This window comes from Rhododendron vialii, chromosome 7a (genome assembly GCF_030253575.1).
Source record: "Rhododendron vialii isolate Sample 1 chromosome 7a, ASM3025357v1".
NCBI classification, from domain to species: Eukaryota; Viridiplantae; Streptophyta; class Magnoliopsida; order Ericales; family Ericaceae; genus Rhododendron; species Rhododendron vialii.
This window is the reverse complement of record NC_080563.1, coordinates 29,164,471-29,186,231: the sequence shown is the minus strand read 5'-3', so window position 1 is coordinate 29,186,231 and position 21,761 is coordinate 29,164,471. Positions and strand designations below refer to the sequence as shown.

The following is a 21,761-nucleotide window of genomic DNA, read 5'->3' as shown; positions in this document are numbered from 1 at the left end:
GACCGAGCTTCACACGTCTCTTCTGGGTGGACTACGGTGAGTTTTCGATCACTATCTTTTCTTGAATTTCGCAATTTACTTCAAATTTTATTTCCTGCTTGAGATCTAATGCTATTTCTTGCTTTGTTGAAACTGCGCACGACGGACGTGTACGGCCACAGGGGCTCATCCAGCTCACTGGCGCACTTCAGGGCCTTGCCTGAGAGGGTGCGAGCACTGGTGGATGCAGCAGGGTTCGGACCCTTCGTACAGCTACTGACAGTGGTGAGGGTGGACCGGACTGTGCTTACAGCGCTGGCGGAGAGGTGGTGGGACACCACCAATACCTTCCACTTCCGGTTTGGGGAGATGACGGTGACGCCACTCGACTTCGCGGCAAGCACAGGGCTCAGGGTTGGAGGAGACCCGATCCCTTACGACTCGAGTCTGGTGCTGGACGACGCGGCTCTGAGGTGGTTCCTCGGGCGAGTGCCATGCCACAGCGGGGGGATGGCAGCTTACGGGCAGTTCGTGGAGTACGGGGACCACGAGCCTGCGACCAACGAGGAGGCGGCCCAGATGGCCCGGGCATACCTGCTATACTTGTTCGGGGCTTCTCTGTTCCCGAACAGGCGTAGCCGGGTGCACCTGTGCTATCTAGCGGGCGTGGTTGACTTGGGACAAGCGGGACGCTTCGACTGGGGAGGTGCTGCTCTGTGCACGCTCTATTGTCTTCTTGGAGCTGCTTCTCGCGGGGTCGGAGACACAGTTGGAGGGTACTGGCGGGTGTTTGAGGTATAACCTTGAATTATTGCTTTTGAATTGCTTTCGACTGCTTTTCGACTTGAATTATGCATTTGAGATTGATTCGACTTGAATTACGAAACTTGCAGCTTTGGGCTTACGAGGTTCTCGGGATGTTCCCACCCGAGAATACTTGTACGGACTCGAACTTACTTCCACGCGGCTTAGCCTGGGGTAAGGCGTACCGGAGAGCGAAGGAGCGACGTGGGGAGGTGATGACTTTCCGGCGCTGGCTGGATAACCTGACAAGGGTTGTGGTACGATCGACATCTCTTGCTTTTCTTTTATCAAATTTTTCGGCGAGTAGACTTATGACCAAATCCAAAATTTGAATTGCAGGTTCGCTAGGACAGGTGGGCGGGGATGGAGGCTGACTTCCTTCCGAGGAGTCGGGAGGTGACACGGAGCAGGGTCCTACTGGAGTGCCCTCTGGGCTGGCAGTGGTACCTGGGGGATCGAGTGACTCGACAGTCACTTGGTCTTCCAGCGTTCATGTTTCTTGGGCTGCTTCCCCCATGCGTGCAGAGGACTGAGTCCTACACTCGCGCTGAGCTTGAGCTGTTCACCGTGCCGGACACGGATCTGCAGAGGCACCTTCGACGCTCTTTGGACTACGCAGCTTATGCAGATCGGTACTTGGCGAGGAGCCTAGGGGTGGAGGTGGAGTTCGAGAAACGGGTAGCTGGAGTGGGAGCTTGGAGGGACAAGAGCGGAGCGCGGAGCCGCGGTGGTGGCTCTACACGGGGTCGAGGACGAGGTGCTAGAGCCCCTGCTGATGGGCAAGGTGCAGGTACTGGAGGTAGGGGAGAGGGGAGCACGAGGGTCCCAGAGACCGCGGAGACTTCAGCACCACCGGCGTTGCTGACGCTGAAGTGGACTATAGGCGTGACGAGTTCGTCGGGCGCACGGGAGGTGATCGACGTGCCACGTCTCCCACAGCCGCAAATGCGGTTTCCTGCTCAGGTATAAACAATATTTCCGTTTGCTTTGTATATTGACCACTCCCTGTTTGCATATTCTGAATCTTGGATCATTCTGTAGGTGCCGCGAGAGTGGGCTGAGCAGGCCGTGATGCTGATGGTAGGGATGTGCCACCTCTTGAAGGACTGCGCTAAGGGGAGAGTCCTTCAGACGAGACCTGCCCCTATGACTGCTTCTCTTGCTGCCACTCAGGTATTACATGCACACATATTCTATAATTCGATTTGAGCAAAGTTACGTTCGAATATGCACAAAATGAGAAAATGTTTGTGATATGCAGGTGCAGCCACGACATTCAGCTAGGACGCGTCCGCGGGGTACCACGAGCCCTCCCGTTCCTGCCAGCACGAGAGGTCGGGGTGCGGGACGTGCGCCACTGCCTGCTGTGGGTGCGGGACGATTCGAGGTTTTGCCTCGGGGGGCGTCTCAGCGGAGACCAGCTCGCGTGGAGCCCGGGGAGTCAGAGGAGGAGACAGAGGAGGGGACAGAGGAGTCCTCCGAGTCACGTGTCCTGGGGACGTCGGACTCGAGTACTGTTGACGACGACAGTGATGACGAGCCCGAGAGTTCTGAGTCCGAGGGACCACGACAGAAGAGGATTCGACGGGTCCGAGCCTCGAGTTTTGCTTTGCTAGTTTTACCTTGTACATAGGCCTGCGTGCCATCGTAGTTGTAGATTTCGGGCCTGCGTGCCTCAGTTTTGTTCGGGCCTGCGTGCCCCAGTAGTCAGGATTTGGGCGCGTGTTTGCCCCAGTTTTTTGTGCTTCTTTCTTCACTCATTGTAAACACCGTGTTCATTTATGAGAATTCGCACTTTGTTCTTTTATTTGTTCTCACTGCTATTACAGAATTATATTTCATGAAATATGTTCGTCTAGCTTTGAAAGAACGTAAAGAGTACGCGAATTTCGACCGATACTCTCAAAGTGAGGAATAAAGCTCGACATCGACACCAAACGACAAATTTTCGAGCGATCGACCATGAAATTTAGATTTAAGGGCTTTTGATCGTAACCGAGTGCGCTGCATGGTTGACAATGAGTGCTGTGACGGGAGAATCACTAAGACGTTTTTGACAATCGACACTCGTATTTAAAAATGATGATTTTGGTACGATTGAATGATGAAAACTCGAATTAAGAGTGCTAACACATTTTGGAGTGCGTCAAACAGTCACTGAGACCCGTCATGGCTCGAGCGTGTTGCCCGATTCGACCAAATGCCCTTGATACAGATTCCGATATACTCGAGGAGTGAAAATTTTGGGAAAACTTACGATTTTTCACGTAACGTCCCTGAATGCTCGACAAAACACATGGACAGAACTGTTGTACCCCTTAGACAACTGCTGGGAGTTGTTAAACTTTCAATGTTGCATGGAAGCCAAAATGGGGAAACTAGAATCTGCTGGAAAACAGCAGTACTCTCGAGTGCTCGAGAGTGGTCTCGAGCGCTTGGGACTTCACTCCCGAGCGCTCAGGACTTCTGTCATGGACTGTCCCTTGCTGTTTTCCAATGCCACTTGTTGGCTGTCCTTTGTTGTTTTCTTCTGCTCGCACGTTTTCAATGTACCTGGATGGCTTCGTATTAGCTGCTTCCCCAGAACAGAATGGCTTCCCAAAGCTTGACTTGTGGTTTTTCCAATATTTTCCAAGTTTCTAAAAGTTTGAATTTTGAAAAGATTTTGAAAATGATAAACTTGATGAGTTTCAAGGCTGGAGGGGAAGTGGTGTTGCCCACTTTAAGCTTCTATAAATACCAGGCTCTTCTTTGGTAAGCCATTCACACTTCATTTCATCATTTCCCTTCAAAAATCCATTCTTTCCATCACCATGCTAAACCAAGCCTTACTTCGCCCTTGGTTGGATAGTCTTGAAGGCATCGACTGGCTGAACTTCCGAGGGCATCGGCTTTACGCCCTGAGACATCTCCGAGAGGTTGCAATTCGTCCCGTCTTGCTGCATGCGGCGGCGCGCTTCTGGGATCCAGAGGTGCACGTCTTTCGCTTTGGTTCTCAAGAATTGTGCCCCACCGTCGAGGAGTTTCATGCTTATCTCGGAAGCCATGACTCTACTGAGCCGGTTGTTCCTATGATCAGGGAGAGCATGAAGAATATTCTGAAGGCAAAGCTGGGCGTTAGTGGCAACATCGCTTAGTTTCTTACTCGAGGTAATGCCATTAACATCGTGCAGTTGTACGAGAGGTTCAGCCCACCTGGGGACTTGACGGATTTCGAGCACCAAGGTCATAGGATGATGGCTTGTTGCATTTGCCTCCTGGCGGCCTTCTTGTTGGTTCCGCCCGTTGGTCAGCCCAATTCCTCACTGGTGGGGGTTGCTGCTCAAATTGAGGCTCGCAAGGACGTTGCGCCATTGGTTCTTGCTGAAACCTTGATAGGGTTAGCTGCTGTTCATACTGGTCGCACAAGGGTTTTTGGTGGTAGTCCGCTGTTGCTGCAGGTTAGGAACCTCACTCAGCTCTCCTTTTTCTATTTCACTCATTCATTTTACCTCGGCACTCGGTTCAGGCTTTATCTGGTTCCTTACTTGTTTTCTCTCTTTTTGACAGATGTGGCTTTGTGACAAATTAAGTCTGTTGATACCGCCAGCCAATGATTGGTGGTATCGTGCAAGTGGATGGAACCGTCCCTTTCAAGTGATGTATGGGAGTGAAGACGATTGGGCTGATTTCCTTGCGTCTGCAGAGGAAGATGACATTGCTTGGCGGTGCCATTGGCTGAGGCTTCCTGCTATGACTGTTGGCAACATGGGCTCGACGCATGTGTTTGTGGCTGGCTTGACAGGCTTCTCCTTCTACTCACCCTTCCGTGTTCTCCGTCAGCTTGGACTTAGCCAGGAGGTGCCGCAGCCGGGTTCTAAAGTGCTTCGTCTCCCTCCTTTCAACATTCCGGGCCTTCGGAGTTACACTCGGTCGTGGGGGACTCGTAGGACCGAGCCAAGCAACCTACTATTTTCCGTTGCTTCGACCGGAAGGTACCGCAAATGGCTAAGGAGGGATGTGAAAGCAAGGATGGGTTGACTGCTTACTTTGCCAGACTTTGAGATAAAAAGCGTGCTTTGATTTTGTGCTTTTTCATTTTCATGCTCAGCTTGTAATAAAAGAGTAATCTAAATAAAATTGACTGATTAAGGGTTTCCCCCTTTCGGTTCATTTGATCACATGTGGCTCTGAAAAGCGTTTTGGATTTGTCGATTTGGACTTGATTTGGGATCGGATTTTGATATTTAGGAATTAGGACCGAATCTCGGGATGAGATTGCCTACGTATCCCTCGTGAAAGAGAATCAGGCCCGCACGTAGTTCAGGCTACGAGTTCACTCGGGTATTGACACTCTCCTTTTGCGCTCTAAATTTTGCCTAGTACCGCCCTTTCAAGTTTTCGGTCTAGCGAGCTTTTCTTTGATTATTTGTCTTAACTTTTGCCTAGGCCGCCCTCTCGGGTTTTCAACCTAGCAGGCTTGCTCTAACTTTTGCCTGGAACCGCCCGCCCTTGCGGTTTTCGGCCCAGCGAGCTCTCTCAGGGATAATAACATTTGAGTTGATCCAAATTGATAAGATTTGCAAATTCGTTGCCATCGAGGTCGACGATTGAAGCTGCTCCTCCAGAGAGGATGGTCTTGATGATGTAGGGCCCTGCCCATTTAGGTCGGAACTTCCCTCGCAAGTCGAAAATTGGTGCACGGATTTCTTTGACCACCATGTCCCCTTCTCGTAGGTCCCTTGATTTCACCTTTTTGTTGAATGCCCGGGCGATTCTTTGCTGATAGCCCTGAATGTGGTATAGCGCGCGCAGCCTTCTTTCATCAAACAGCATGAGTTCCTCGAACCTTCCGCTGATCCATTCAGCTTCGTCCACTCCGCATTCTGCCATGACCCTCAAAGATGGCACTTCCAGCTCGATAGGGAGAACGGCTTCCATACCGTACACCAAAGAGTAGGGTGTTGCCCCTGTAGGTGTACGGATAGACGTCCGGTATCCCCACAAAGCTAGTGGTAGCTGTTCGTGCCAATTTCTTGCCGACTGAGTGGTCTTTTCCAGAATCGTCTTAATAGTCTTGTTTGCTGCTTCGACTGCCCCGTTTGTTTGTGGCCGATAGGTGGTTGAATGATGTACTTGGATCTTGAATTCCTTAAAGAGTTCTAGAACTTTTCCCTTGAAATGAACACCGTTATCAGACACGAATGCTTGAGGGACCCCATACCGATAAACGATGTTTTGCCTGATGAAGTGAGCCACTTGAACCGTCGTCAAAGTTTTGTATGAAGCTGCTTCGACCCATTTAGTGAAGTAATCGACTACCACCAAGATGAACCTGTGACCGTTAGAAGCTGCAGGCGTGATCTTCCCGATGACATCGATGCCCCAGGCAGAGAACGGCCATGGTGTTGCCATCGAGTGTAACTCCGAGGGCGGGACATGGATAAGGTTGGCATGAGTCTGGCACTTGTGGCACCGGCGTACATACTCGATGCAATCTGTCTCCATGGTAGACCAATAGTAGCCTAGCCTTAACACCTTCTTAGCCAGCATCATCCCATTCATATGAGGTCCACAAACTCCTTCGTGAACTTCTTCCATTACTGCTCTGATGTCGTCCCCGTGAACACACAACTTGTGAACTCCGCAAGGAGATCGCCGGTACAATTGTCCTCCACAGATGATATATTGAGATGCAAGTCATTGCAGCGCGATCCGATCTTTCTTAGTTGAATCCACAGGGAACTCCCCTATTTCAACGAAATTCCAAACATCGTAAAACCAAGGGAGTCCATCGTCCGGTTCGTCGATGTTCATGACATAGTCGTACACATGTTTTCCCCTCTGCTCAATCATGATAGGCCTCAGCTTCACCCCAATTGGAAGTTCCAGCATGGATGCCAAAGTGGCCAGGGCGTCTACGAAGCGGTTCTTCATCCTCGGTACATGAGTGAAGGTTACCTTTTGAAAATTCGGGAGAAGTTCATCGAGCTGCTGATGATACGGCTTCATTTTCCCGTCTCTGACCTTCCATTCTCCGTTTGCTTGCGATACAACCAGGTTGGAATCTCTGACGACTTCTAGCACCTTGACACTGATTTCCAACGCGGCTTCCATTCCTACAATACACGCTTCATACTCAGCTTCGTTGTTCGTAACTTCGAAGTTCAACTTGAATGCACGGGGAATATGCGAACCCTCAGGCGAGACCAGCAGTATGCCAATCCTGAATCCTTTCTGATTTGCGGCTCCATCGAAGTACAACATCCACGTTTCATTGACCGTCAACATCACATCTTCATCCGGAAATTGAAATTCTGTGTGCTCTGGCCCTTCGATCGGACAATCTGCCAAGAACTCTGCCACTGCTCTCCCTTTTACTGACTTGCGAGTGACGTACTTGATTTCGAATTCCGCCAACAAGAGCAACCAACGCGCTAGCTTACCGGTAAGTGCTGGCTTCTCGAATAGATACTTGAGAGGATCCATCCGAGAGATCAGCATCACCGAGTAGGCGAGCATGTAGTGTCTCAACTTCTTTGTGGCCCATACAAGTGCCCAACATGTCTTCTCTAGTGAAGTGTATCGCTCCTCACATCCTACCAGCTTCTTGCTCAAGTAGTAAATCGCCCTTTCAACCCCATCTTCTCCTTCTTGTGCCAGCATGCACCCCATTGATGAGGGCGTGACGGACAAGTATAGGATCAAAGGTTTTCCTGGTGTAGGCGGCATCAGGATCGGAGGGTTCTGGAGATAAGTTCGCACCGCTTCGAAAGCTTTCTGACACTTCTCGTTCCACTCGAACTTTACATCTTTCTTGAGTAGTCGAAATAATGGTTCACAAGTCAAAGTCAACTTGGCGATGAATCGACTGATGAATTGAATTTTTCCTAAGAAACATCGGACTTCCTTCTCTGATTGGGGTGGCTCCATCTCAAGAATGGCTTTGATTTTAGAAGGGTCTACCTCGATCCCCCGGGTTGTGATCATGAACCCGAGCATTTTCCCAGCAGTGACTCCGAATGTGCACGTCTGTGGATTAAGGCGCATCCTGTGTTTCTGAATTCTCTCGAGGAACTTTCTCAGCGCTGGGAGGTGATCTTTCCGCTCCTTCCTCTTCACTATCATATCATCGACGTACACCTCGACTTCCTTATGGATCATGTCATGCAGCAGTGTCGTAGCACCCCTCTGATACGTAAGACCGGCATTTTTCAACCCAAACGGCATAACCCGATAACAGTAGGTTCCCCACTCGGTGATGAACATAGTCTTTTCCCTGTCTTCCGGAGCCAAGAGAATCTGATTGTACCCCGAGAAACCGTCCATGAAGGATAGTAAACCATGCCCTGCAGTGTTATCAACGAGTATGTCCATATGCGGCAATGGAAAGTCATCTTTAGGGCTTGCTTTGTTCAGATCTCTAAAATCGAGACACACTCTGATTCTTCCATCCTTTTTGGGGACATGCACGATGTTTGCAACCCAAGTGGGGTGTTCTGTTACAATTAGAAAACCAGCGTCGATTTGTTTCATTAGTTCCTCTTTTATTTTTAACACCCAATCGGGCCACATTCTTCTCAGCTTTTGTTTAACGGGTTTTGCATCGTGTGGGCAGCGTGCCCTTGGAATTTTCGGATTCCAAAACGCAAGGGCCCAAGTCGAGGGAGCGCGAGCGGGGAAGCAAGCGCTCGCAAAATACAGAGTCGCCACTCGGGTTTTGAAGGTCCGACACCCAAAGAACCGTATTTCGAAGCACTTGCTGCGCTGATTGATTTGAAAAAGTTAAGGAACCAATCCGTCATAACCATATCTGGGTTCGGGAGCCAGGTTACGAGAGGGGAAGGGTTTTATGGCACCCCTATCGCCCAATCCGGAGATCGGTCTCTACTTAGACATTTGCGAAAATGTTTGTCTGCGATTCTGTTTCATTAATCAATTTTTAGCCAATTAGGGCGGGGGAACAGTTAATCGGGGATTAAAACTGTAACAGTTTGCAGGATGTGAAAAGATAGCACGAATGAGCAATTAGTATAGGATGAGAACAGACTGCTGTGGGAGTTTAAACAAACTGGGAGGCCCCTGTTTTGGAGTGACGTGCGTAGGAAGAAACCAGCATGCACTGAACGAGTTACTGCATACTGTTTACTCATGCGCGCACAACTCCAAGACACGCGCGCGCCGGTGAGCTCAAACCCACAGCTCTTATTCTCAAACCATCTGGGCTCTGGAAGGACCAGTGCACACCCAGGACAAACCACGCAGTTTATAGGCAGCATAATATACAGTTTAAAGGTTGTAAAGCCCTACAAATTAATAAAACACCCCATAAACAGTGTGGGGACAAAATAATGACCTAAAACTAAGCTACCCGTGCAAGGCCACTCACTGGTCAGAGGCATACTATCGCGCGACGGAGCCAGTCTAGCGCGCGAGGATGCGCCCTGGCGCTCTATCGCGCGACGGAGTGAGTCTGGCGCGCGATGGTGCCCCTTGGCGCACTGTCGCGCGATGGAGCCAGTCTGGCGCGCGATGATGCGCCCTGGCGCGGACCAGTGTTTGGTTTACACATTTCTGGGTTCTGGACAGGTCCAGAATGATCCCAAGGGTACTCCAAAAACAGAAGACTTGCAAATTGAACTACGGCTAGCAATTTCTAACAAAGGAAAGCAGTAAACTGGTTTTTAACATGCTTAACAGTGATCTATATACAAAATAAAGCATGAAACAGTAGGACACCAATCCCCACGCGGTCCATCGCATGCAGCACCAAAGTGTCGCGCGAGAGAGTGGGACCATCGCGCGCTGGTTCCTGCCATGACGGTTTTTGAAACCTTGCCAGCTTTAGGACCAGAACTGGTATTGATTACCAGCCTTGGCCCTGCCAGCCCCCCTCAGAGATCAGAACAAAAAATAGAACAAAGGTAAGCTATACCTATGGTTTTTGAGTTTGAAAGGTGTTGAGCTTTGACGTGTTTGAGGCTTGATTGAGGTGTTTGAGTGGTAGAAGCAAAGAACAAGCTTTGTTCTTGAGTGATTGTAACTTAAGGCTAGAATATATGTAACCCTTTGAAATTCTTGAACCCATTGAAAGATAAACAAAGGGGAATATATATAGAGAAGGATGGAGGTGAATCTGGTTGGTGCAAACAGAGGAGTTCAGCCAGTCCACGAGGCCTGACTGAGGTTGCATTGGTGGCCAACTGTCCTCCTTTAGAAAGGTTGGTGGTAAGTTGGACCGTCGCGCGACAGAGTGAGTCTGTCGCGCGATGGTGCGCCCTGGCGCACAATCGCGCGATGAAGCCAGTCTGGCGCGCGATGGTGCCCCCTGGCGCGGGATGGTTGCGCTCTGGCGCGGACCAGTAGGGTTTTTGGTTTTTGAAGTGGCTTAGGCTAGGTTAGGTTCAAGGGTTTTGCAAACACTCAAAGCTCAAACACGCTATCATTCCCAGGGTGTTCTTGATCCATTTCATCATCAGGGAATCAAAAACCGTAAGTAAACTAATCTGGAAGCCCAGATTGGGGTGTCTACAGTAGCCCCTCTTTGACGGCACTTGAAGCACCATTGACTTGGTAAAAGTAACGTCAAAGAACTTCAGACACCCCTCAAGGCAATCCAGAGCAGAACATACTAGCAAAGTAGACAAGTATACTTACAGAACCTAATTGGTTGAATTGACGGACGGATCGTCGCTGGGGATGGAAGTAGAAGTGGACGAATGCATCACCGCTTGTTGATCGAATTTGGACAGGACAGGCTGTCGCTGCAGATGTTGATGGGACCGGCCGTCATTGCTGGGGATCAAGCTATCCTCGGCACAAAGTATTCCAACAAACACGAGTAGGTCGTGTCAGGCAGGTTGAATTCCATCTTTAGGGAATCAGAGCCAATCTCCTTATCAAAGACCATCCGAGACAGAGCAATAAGCCTGCTGGAAGATGCACTTGCGGCTAGACTGAGGGTGATTGTCGTTCGGGACAGGCCAAGGCGGACTCTCCTGGGGAACCTCAGTTGCGGATGAACGGACCATCGAATGATGTTCTGGTCGTTGTTTGTGGATTTGACAGGACCGACTGTCGTGAAGGCGGACGGAGAGATCAATGTGCCGAATGATCAAACCGTTGGGGGATTTGACAGGACCAACTGTCGTGAATGCGGACGGAGAGATCAATGTGCCGAATGATCAAACCGTTGGGGGATTTGACAGGACCGACTGTCGTGAATGCGGACAGAGAGATCAATGTGCCGAATGATCAAACCGTTGGGGGATTTGACAGGAAGGATCATCAGTATAAATGATCGAACCGTTGAAGTCTGGATGGGAGGATCATTAGTATAAATGATCGAACCGTTGCAGACAGGATGGGAGGATCATCAGTATAAATGATCGAACCGTTGAAGTCTGGATGGGAGGATCATCAGTATAAATGATCGAACCGTTGCAGACAGGATGGAAGGATCATCAGTATAAATGATTGAACCGTTGAAGTCTGGATGGGAGGATCATCAGTATAAATGATCGAACCGTTGCAGACAGGATGGAAGGATCATCAGTATAAATGATCAAACCGTTGAAGTCTGGACAGGACCGGCTGTCGTTGATTTGGATCGGGCGGATCAGTGTGCAGAATGATCCAAGCCGTTGAGTTTTGGACAGGACCGGCTGTCGTTGATTTGGGACGGGCAGATCAGTGTGCAGAATGATCGAGCCGTTGAGATTTGGACAGGACTGGCTGTCGTTGATTTGTTCTGCAGAAGATTTTATCGCATCCTGCTTTGAGAACAATGCCACAAAAGATTTTCAATCGCATCCGTCGGCAAACAAATCGTAGATTCAGGGAGATTTCTTCTCATCCGCTGACCAACGATAACAAAACCGCTGGAGATTGTATCGCATCCTTTGGCAAACAAATCGTAGATTCAGGGAGATTTCTTCGCATCCGCTGACCAACGATAACAAAACTGCAAGAGATTGCATCGCATCCTTTGGCAAACAAATCGTAAGTTTAGGGAGATTTCCATGGCCTCCGCTAAACAAACAGAACAACACCGCAGGAGATTGCATCGCATCCTTTGGAAAGCAAAGTCTTGATGGCAACCATTCGGGCATAAACTCCCACAAACTGGCTACCTTTCTGTTTTCAACAGTTGATATACACAATATGCAAAGATGTATACAAACAAAATGCACAAGTTGAAAATGCAAACCCTAGCTAAGGGCGGCTCCTAGGAGGGCAACGACGCTTAAGGACTATCACTGAGCTCCATTACTTTACTGTCTTTTGCTTCTGAGATGCACACCTAGAAAAAGAGACATTGAACGGTCCAGCGTGCCCAATTGATATAGTAACGGCATTGGGCTTGCGCACCCTTTCTTTGATGCTTGGGCGGACGAGCCCCATAGACGCTTTGCTTTGCCTTGGGCCGACGTGCGCTTGATGTCCACAAGATTCCACAGCTTGTGGGTTACAGATACTAGGGTAACAATGTAAAAATTGCATTTTCGAGTTTATCAATATGTAAACCATCTCCTAATATCTAATTTGCATTGACAAGTGAACTGATTCGATACACAGAGACACATGTATGTACAGACTCTCCTAGCTCGAACGAAAAGGGAGAAAAAGCCCCAGGATACGATGCGGATCCTTAGACAAATGGAAGATAATGAAATTTTGGGCATTAACGTGCCAAAACTCACAATATCCCTTTAGACAGGTGAAACTGACACTTGTAAGGTCAAACATATGTACGGTGACCTGGATGAACAAATAGAACTGAGAAAAGCATCTCGACATGACAATGGATTGAAATCTAGAAAAAATGCCACAAAGATGGACATAAGACGCAAATGATGACACATATAGGCCCGGACTGAAACCGACACCCCCGTGCAGTCACATTAGGTCTGCACGGTATGACAAAACGTGGCAAAAAGCCCCTTGAATAGGACTCGAAGGCAGTAGCTAACTGCTATTGATTGGCTGCTCGAATCAAAGAAGCGCGCGCAGGTTTGAGACCAATGCACATAACTATGAACAAGTGTGCGTGAACCTCAAACTAGCGCACATGACTGTAAAGCTACTGCAACTGCTCACACTAGACTTCGCTGAACATAGAATAAACTGTGAGCCGTTAGGCCTCGCCAGCATTTCATTCTGTTTTTGATGCTTAAAATCTTTTAAGGCTTTATGCTCAGCTTTGAAATTGAATTAGTAGTTTGCAATAAAACTGAAAGACAAAAGGTTTTCCCCCTTTCAGACGCCTCCCATGCAGCTTGATCTTCGATCCTCTTCGACCTCTGATGTGTACCAAACGTCAACCATGGATCCAATTGATAGATTGTGACCGAGTCTCAAAGAGAGACTGCCTACGTATCCCAAGCTAGGGAATCAGGTCAAAACGTAGTTCAGGCTAAGGTTCACTCGAGTATTTTACCTTACCTTTTACGCTCTAACTTTTGTCTAGAACCGCCCATTCGGGTTTTCGGTCTAGCGAGCTTTCAAATGTTGCCTTTACTTTTGCCTAGACTTCCTTCATAGGTTCTTGGTCTAGCAGGCTGCTCTAACTTTTGCTTGGAACCGCCCACCCTTGGGGTTTTCAGCCCAACGAGCTTCTCTCAGGGAAAAGTTGCTTTTGAATTGATCCAGGTTGACCAAGGTATTGAATTTGTTGCCGTCGAGGTCAAAGACCTTTGGCTGCAGCCCCAGATAATATGGCTTTGATGATGCAGAGTCAAAAGTGCTTCGGTTGACATGCCTTGCTCCGGGCTATTTTGTGCACTTTCTCACTTGTACTTGGCAGAATGCCACTGTTGTTGCCTTTGATCATGATGCGAGGCCCAGAGCCTTCTAAGCTTCTGCTTTTTGGATTGGCACCTGATAGCAACAAGATTTGATGTTCCTTTATCTTAGGGTCTACGTTAGGCATGTCATTTGAGAGACCATGCCAAAACATTGATGAACTCTTCGAGCCTGCCTGACCGGGCGCAATGCTCCTCTGGGGACAGTGCTTGGACCAACCTTGAACCTTTCGGGAGGTTATACTTGTCTTTCAAGTTTATTTGAAACTACTTCTCCTTTTAATAGGCTGAGCACCTTTCGTCTTCCTTTTCGGCGAGGGAACACATTTTCTTGGGGATGATCCCATCGAAATCTATCCCTTCGTCGTCAGAGTGGACACAGTTTATATAAAAGCCAGCGAAGTGCTTAGAAGCAAGATAAAGCATATCATAAAAACCCTCGGGGTTTGCAAAGTACAGCAGACTCGAAACCTGAAACAAAAGCTACAACGTGGAGGGCCAAGAGGCACAACCTCCGACTCAGAGCTAGACTAGACAAATGCAAAAGACTCCGTGTCAGACTTAGACAAAACGCCAATGCAAACTAGACGTGGTTTTGAAAACGCAATTGTTAAAAAGCTACCCGTAGCTTCCACAAAAAGAGGTAGGATCCAACGGGTATCAGGCCCAAGCAACAGCACTTCGGCCTCCTCAGCTTCTTCGACCAAACCTACTCGGTGCTCCTTTGATCAATGGACCTCAGTCGGTCAGTCCTCCCCTTTGCAAGCCCCTCATCACTATCAGTCCAGATGTTGGGAGAGAAGGTCTCGATTGCACAACCAACAGCCATCATGTTAATCTCTAGTTCGAACGGGGTGGATATGATTGGTTTGGGTTGGCCTTCTGGGACGATATAGTGGCTAGGGTTGAATGTGGTGGAGCTAGGGTTGATTTGAGTGGAGGTGATAGATATTTGACCAACCAGAGGGTCAGAGTTGTGTTGAGGCAAGGAGTTGGAAATGACGTTGGGCTTTGGTGGAACTTGAACCGTGCCATTGTCAATGAGATCTTGAATCTCATGTCGAAGACGATAGCATGCGTCAGTGGGATGGCCAGGCATTTGGTGGAAGGCACAGAAGAGGTGAGGCTTGTAACCAGAAGGTAGAACTTTTGGTGGGGAAGTTGGGGTCAAGGGTTTGAGATGCCCATACTTGACGAGTTTTTCCATCACTGCGGATAGAGGTGCCTCGAAGACAAAGAAACTCCGAGGTTGGGTTCGAGCCCGGTAGCTTTGGGCATTTTGAACCTGATTGACATCGGCAGCGCGATTGGAGTTGAAAACCGGAGGATCACTCCCACTTGTAGCTGTGTTAGAGTAGTTGTTGTTACCAAACAGTGCGCTACTATTTCCAGAATGGGGCCGCGGCTTCGCTTTCTGCAAGGAGGACTCTCCCCTAGGTAGAATTCCACTCTGTAATGCATCCTCAATGGCTAGGCCTGACTTGAAGAAAGTCTCAAAGTTTGCGGATGCTTGAACCAACACGAGGTGCTTGGCGAAGTCAAGCTGAAGATTGCGGGAGATGATGCGGAGTTGATCCCTCTCGCTCGGGCGATCAGTCATTAGCGCAGCCTTGACTCTCCACCTCTTAACAAAATCCGCAAAGGACTCCTTTGCTTCCATTTTTGTGGATTCCAACTCACGAGTAGTCATTTTGAGCTGAGAGTTATAATTGTACTGCGAGACAAAGGCAGCCCCTATGTCTTCCCAAGTTCTTCTTTTGGAGATGTCAAGCGATAGAAACCAATGGAAGGCAGGCCCAGAGAGAGTCTGTGGAAAAAGCTGAGACATGGCCTCACTTTCCACACCCAACAGCTTCATGGCAGCATGGTAGCCAAAGAGATGAGTCTTGGGATCACCGCTCCCATCGAACTTAACCAAGTCAGGCATCTTGAATTTGTTAGGAAGCCTAGCATTAGGGTACAAACAGAGGTGATCCAGGTCGATCCCCCTGCACTAATCTTCTTGGATTTTGAAACAGCTTCTTCCAGCCTAGCCATCTTGGCCATGAGAGCAGCTATGTCAGGGTTTTGAACAGGCCTAACAATAGCGGGGTTTGGATTTGGAGCAGGCACACGAACCTCTCTAGGGGTGGGCTGAACAATGAGCCGACCTTCACGGTTTGGATCCTCAACAAAGACTGGTTCTGCATGAACATCCTCATCGTCCTCGCCTTCCTCGTCGAGCACTGGAGGAAAACGAGTGTTGATAAGGTTATTCAGGCGAGTGATGGAGGCATCAGTCTGAGTGGCCCTCTGTTGTATAGCAGTGATACTGTTCTAGAGGTTTGTGAGCATGGTTTCCAGAATGAGCGGTTGCGGCTGATCTGCCATGACAAGTTTTTCAATGGAGCTTGATGAAGAAGCTGAAGATGGGGAACCCGGCGGCGTGGCTTTTTGCAATAACGATGGCGAACCCGACTGTAGGGCGGCCAATAATGATCCTGGAGAAGCCTCTGTTGTGATTGACAGGGAATTTAGCCTGACAAGTCTTTTAACCGGATTCTGAAGACGTTCCCAAGTAGGTTTGGCTCTTCCTTTCGGTACTCTCTTGTTCGGTGCAATGGCCTTAAGCTTTGGACAGCAAAGTAAGACAAAAGCTCAGTGGTGTTCCTACAGCAAAATGCAATGTACACGTCGTTGTCGGTGTCAACCCTAGACTCTAGAACTAGAGACAAGTCTGCCTCATGATGTTCGGAGGCTGCCAGAATCCTCAGAATTCTTTTTGAGGGTGTATCCTTTGAATAGATCAAACTGATCCTAAGAGATGTCAAAACAAACTAAGTCTTCGACTAGTCCCATTTGAAGATTCGACTTTGAATTAGAAACAACTCGATATTGACGGCGTGACACCTTAACCGGGGTGGCGTGAGCAACGCTGTGCTTTAGCCGGGGTGGTTGTAAGTGACAAGGCACTTGTAACCTGAATGATATCAATGTCACGACATCAATACTTTGTGGTTCCTTATTGTCAGTTGAATCCTTAATCGGGCATGAGCCAAGGATGTAGTAAATTTTGATTTCCCAAAGTCTCATTGAACTAAGGACTTTGCGATTGATAACGAACATTCAACAGAATGAACGACTCCTCATCGGGTCCAACAACGTCTTAAACAGCGTAAGACAAACTCGAAAGAAAGAACCACCTTAAGCATGCTCCTATGCAAAACAGTGCATGTACAGTGCATGCGATAGGGAAAGCAGTAACACGTAGACAGTATATGGGGTTAGATGCAAATAGATCTTAACCTGTAGGTACCTGTCCTAGTTTGGAGAGTTCTAATGCTTTGTATATGCAAAGGCTGGTTTTGGCTTGTAACGGGTTCCTCGGACTAGGGCCAAAGATATACCTCCCATTGCCCGCGTAACCGCAAAGCAACAGTCGAACGGTAGAATGACCCATCATCGTCGGAGGTTGTTGGTCATTCGGGGTCCCCGGGCTTCGGTAAACCGTGCTGGATTGCCAAAACGATCCAACGAGGCTTATCCCACATCGATGCAAATGAAAAATGCTAAAAATTGATTAATGGAACAGAATCGCAAATTCGCAAATGCCTTTTCAAATATGGCTCTCTTTATTGATCAACACTTAGAAGAAACTACACGAGAGAACAATCGGAAAAGCCCCAGTCAGGATGGCTGGACACGAGGTCCTGTTAAATCACCAATCCTTTCTTTAGCAGCTCGAAGCTCACTATTTTGACAGACTTTTTGTGGGATTGTTCTCAAGCGTATTAAAATCTAAGTATAGACCAATATTGGTTCGATCCCCAGCAGAGTCGCCACTGTGGGCAGCGTGCCCTTGGAATTTTCGGATTCCAAAACGCAAGGGCCCAAGTCGAGGGAGGGCGAGCAAGGAAGCAAGCGCTCGCAAAATACAGAGTCGCCACTCGGGTTTTGAAGGTCCGACACCCAAAGAACCGTATTTCGAAGCACTTGCCGCGCTGATTGATTTGAAAAAGTTAAGGAACCAGTCCGTCATAACCATATCTGGGTTCGGGAGCCAGATTACGAAAGGGGAAGGGTTTTATGGCACCCCTATCGCCCAATCCGGAGATCGGTCTCTACTTAGGCATTTGCGAAAATGTTTGTCTGCGATTCTGTTTCATTAATCAATTTTTAGCCAATTAGGGCGGGGGAACAGTTAATCGGGGATTAAAACTGTAACAGTTTGCAGGATGTGAAAAGATAGCACGAATGAGCAATTAGTATAGGATGAGAACAGACTGCTGTGGGAGTTTAAACAAACTGGGAGGCCCCTGTTTTGGAGTGACGTGCGTAGGAAGAAACCAGCATGCACTGAACGAGTCACTGCATGCTGTTTACTCATGCGCGCACAACTCCAAGACACGCGCGCGCCGGTGAGCTCAAACCCACAGCTCTTATTCTCAAACCATCTGGGCTCTGGAAGGACCAGTGCACACCCAGGACAAACCACGCAGTTTATAGGCAGCATAATATACAGTTTAAAGGTTGTAAAGCCCTACAAATTAATAAAACACCCCATAAACAGTGTGGGGACAAAATAATGACCTAAAACTAAGCTACCCGTGCAAGGCCACTCACTGGTCAGAGGCATACTATCGCGCGACGAAGCCAGTCTGGCGCGCGAGGATGCGCTCTGGCGCTCTATCACGCGACGGAGTGAGTCTGGCGCGCGATGGTGCGCCCTGGCGCACTGTCGCGCGATGGAGCCAGTCTGGCGCGCGATGATGCGCCCTGGCGCGGACCAGTGTTTGGTTTACACATTTCTAGGTTCTGGACAGGTCCAGAATGATCCCAAGGGTACTCCAAAAACAGAAGACTTGCAAATTGAACTACGGCTAGCAATTTCTAACAAAGGAAAGCAGTAAACTAGTTTTTAACATGCTTAACAGTGATCTATATACAAAATAAAGCATGAAACAGTAGGACATCAATCCCCACGCGGTCCATCGCATGCAGCACCGGAGTGTCACGCGAGAGAGTGGGACCATCGCGCGCTGGTTCCTACCATGACGGTTTTTGAAACCTTGCCAGCTTTAGGACCAAAACTGGTATTGATTACCAGCCTTGGCCCTGCCAGCCCCCCTCAGAGATCAGAACAGAAAATAGAACAAAGGTAAGCTATACCTATGGTTTTTGAGTTTGAAAGGTGTTGAGCTTTGATGTGTTTGAGGCTTGATTGAGGTGTTTGAGTGGTAGAAGCAAAGAACAAGCTTTGTTCTTGAGTGATTGTAACTTAAGGCTAGAATATATGTAACCCTTTGAAATTCTTGAACCCATTGAAAGAGAAACAAAGGGGAATATATATAGAGAAGGATGGAGGTGAATCTGGTTGGTGCAAACAGAGGAGTTCAGCCAGTCCACGAGGCCTGACTGAGGTTGCATTGGTGGCCAACTGTCCTCCTTTAGAAAGGTTGGTGGTAAGTTGGACCGTCGCGCGACAGAGTGAGTCTGTCGCGCGATGGTGCGCCCTGGCGCACAATCACGCGATAAAGCCAGTCTGGCGCGCGATGGTGCGCCCTGGCGCGCGATGGTTGCGCCCTGGCGCGGACCAGTAGGGTTTTTGGTTTTTGAAGTGGCTTAGGCTAGGTTAGGTTCAAGGGTTTTGCAAACACTCAAAGCTCAAACACGCTATCATTCCCAGGGTGTTCTTGATCCATTTCATCATCAGGGAATCAAAAACCGTAACTAATCTGGAAGCCCAGATTGGGGTGTCTACACATCAGGAAGGAGAGGGATCCTGTGCTCGACAATTTCTGGGTCGATTCCAGGCATGTCTGCATGGGACCAAGCAAAGACTTCTTTAAATTCTTTCAGTGAATTGGTGAGCTCTTGAAGCTCATCTGGAGACAGCCCGGAACCAATCTGAACCAATCGAGGGTTCTCCTCATCACCCAAGTTTATCGAGATTATTTCTTCTTTTAGAGGCTGAGCATGCCTTTCATTTTCACGCTCGATGAGGGAATGGATTTCCTTGGGGATGTCCCCATTGAATCTATTCCTTCATTGTCGGGATCCAAACAATTTATTTCAAAATCCGGCAAGTAAGCAAAGGCGTCGTTCATTTCATTGATAGGCTCCTCGGAGGGAGGGAATACAGCAGTTGACTCAAACTCGAAGTAAAAGCTACGACGAGGAGGGCCGATAGGCATAAACTCCGACTCACTACTAAACGAAGAGTCAGTATTAGACTCAGACTCGGACTCGGTGCTAGTGTCGTGAGTGCGCGTTACAAATGGAATGAAAGTGCAGTTTTCATAAGCGCCCATGGCGTCCACAATGAGCTTAGAAGGGTCTTCCAATTCATCTTCTCCTCCCAGCATGAGCACAACCGCGTCTTCTATCATACCCTCTGGTTCCTCACCTTCGAATAGAGATTGGAGACTACCCAAACCAAAGGCTTCAAGCCAATCCAGTGCTTCAGACAATTCTTCCATCTTAGTTACCTCTTCATCATCCTCCCAAGTGTCATTGGCGAAGATTTCAAACCCAGGGTATTTCACTTTTGTCTCGAGATCAATGAAAGGCTCGGGTTCTCCTTGATATGGTGCTTCCTTTTCCTTCCGCTTCTTTCCGACTGCATGAGCTCGGGCGCGATTGCGCCACCTTTTCTCTGGATCAGTCTTCTTGAATTCGTAGCCCAGGCCAAAGCGTTCATTGCTCCTGGGGAAATGAGGGAACTCGGAGACTCCTTGCTCGTAGAGCCCCAAGCCCATGCCCGGTAGGTAATTCATTCGCTTCATAATTTCCAATGCCGCGGAACTCACCAAGAAACCATCTTCAGCCCGAATGGTGCAAACCTTTGAGGTCATGACAGCAAACCCCCCCATGGCCACGTCTTCTTCTCCGTGCATGATTTCCAGCAGCGGGGAATTATCTTCAGAGTGTGGACGAATACCAGAATCCCCGTGAATGATAAGAGTCCAAGAATCCAATCCTAGGATGAGTTTCTGATGCAGCGTAGAGGGTACCCCCATAACGTCAGAACGGTGCAGCCATGGCCTCCCCAGTAAGAGGTTGAACGAAGAAGGTATGTCTAGTACATAGAATTCCACGGTGGTCTTGAACTTCCTAGTTGTCAGTTCCAGGTTGATTGTTCCCAGGACATCACGCCGCGTGTTATCATAAGCACGGACACCCAGAGTCGATGGCGCAAAGTCCTTGCTTTTGAGGCCCAGGCAGTAAGCGGTGCGGAGAGGGCACACGTTGATGGCCGAACCATTGTCTATGAGTATCGCGGGGACCCACTTTCCCAGGCATTTCATGGTCACGTGGAGAGGCTTATTGTGATCGGTTCTTTCAGGCGGGAGGTCTTTCTCAGTGAAGGACAAGGTGTGTTGGGTAAGGTTTGGGGTTATGAGGGCGATGAGGGCTTCTGGGGCTATGTTAGAAGGGACCTCAAGCTTGGAGAGAGAGTTGACAAGCCTTCGGCGATGCACGCGAGAAGCAGCCAACACTCCCCACATGGACATGCGAGCAGGGGTTTCATGAAGTTGCTGGATGATGGGGTCAGCGTTGGTATTTAAGTTTTGGTGGTGAGAGGCATTTGGGTTTGAGCTGACAAATGGATTAAGGTGGGTGGGCGGGTTAGGTTGACGTGGAAGGTTATTGGAGTTTGAGGAGTTATTTTATGGAGCTGGCGAGACAGGGGTGGGGTTGGCGGGATTCTCGGGAATACGAGGGTTACTCTGTTGAGGGGGTGCTGCTCGGGACGAGCTTCCTTGTTGGAGGTTGGCGGGCTGGTATACCCTACCGCTTCTGGTAAGATTACTGACTACCTTGGGGAAGGATTCCCACCGAAGATCCTCCCAGAAATCGGAGAGATCAGTATTGGCCTTGCGTTTTCCCTTATCGAGCTTTGTCTTCTCCAGGGTGTCATTCAAGAGTTCCATCCATATGTTCTCTTCTTCCAAAGAGTTCCAGAAGTTGTCGTTGTTGCCGTTATTGACCTGCAGAGAGCCTTCATCCAACATAGCCTTGTTGACAGTTAGCTCTTCACCATCGACCCATACGTTCACCATTTCAGCCCTACCCCAAAGATCTTCAGGATCCAGCACACAGATATGGGGTTCGTCAGGGATCTCAACAACCGGTTGTGGGAAGAATTCATTAATAATGTACTCCTGTGGGCAGAAGACATGATCCAAGGTACGGGCGAGGGCGTCAGAATCCCTG

General features: G+C 48.8%; 1 protein-coding gene across 1 annotated transcript; it reads left to right on the top strand.

Moving 5' to 3' along the window:
- The first annotated feature begins 443 nt into the window (after positions 1-443).
- Positions 444-1,222, top strand: LOC131334146 (protein MAINTENANCE OF MERISTEMS-like). Its single transcript, XM_058369028.1, has 3 exons — positions 444-774; positions 873-1,040; positions 1,123-1,222. Exons 1-3 carry the CDS (start codon positions 490-492, stop codon positions 1,129-1,131), a joined length of 462 nt encoding a protein of 153 aa, XP_058225011.1. The 5' UTR covers positions 444-489; the 3' UTR covers positions 1,132-1,222.
- The last annotated feature ends 20,539 nt before the right edge of the window (positions 1,223-21,761 follow it).

Excerpts from the sequence above, each read along its gene's own strand:
- LOC131334146 (XM_058369028.1), top strand. The coding sequence starts at position 490 with ATGGCAGCTTACGGGCAGTTCGTGGAGTACGGGGACCACGAGCCTGCG. Across the intron at positions 775-872 it reads GGTACTGGCGGGTGTTTGAG|CTTTGGGCTTACGAGGTTCT; the intron begins GTATAACCTTGA and ends CGAAACTTGCAG.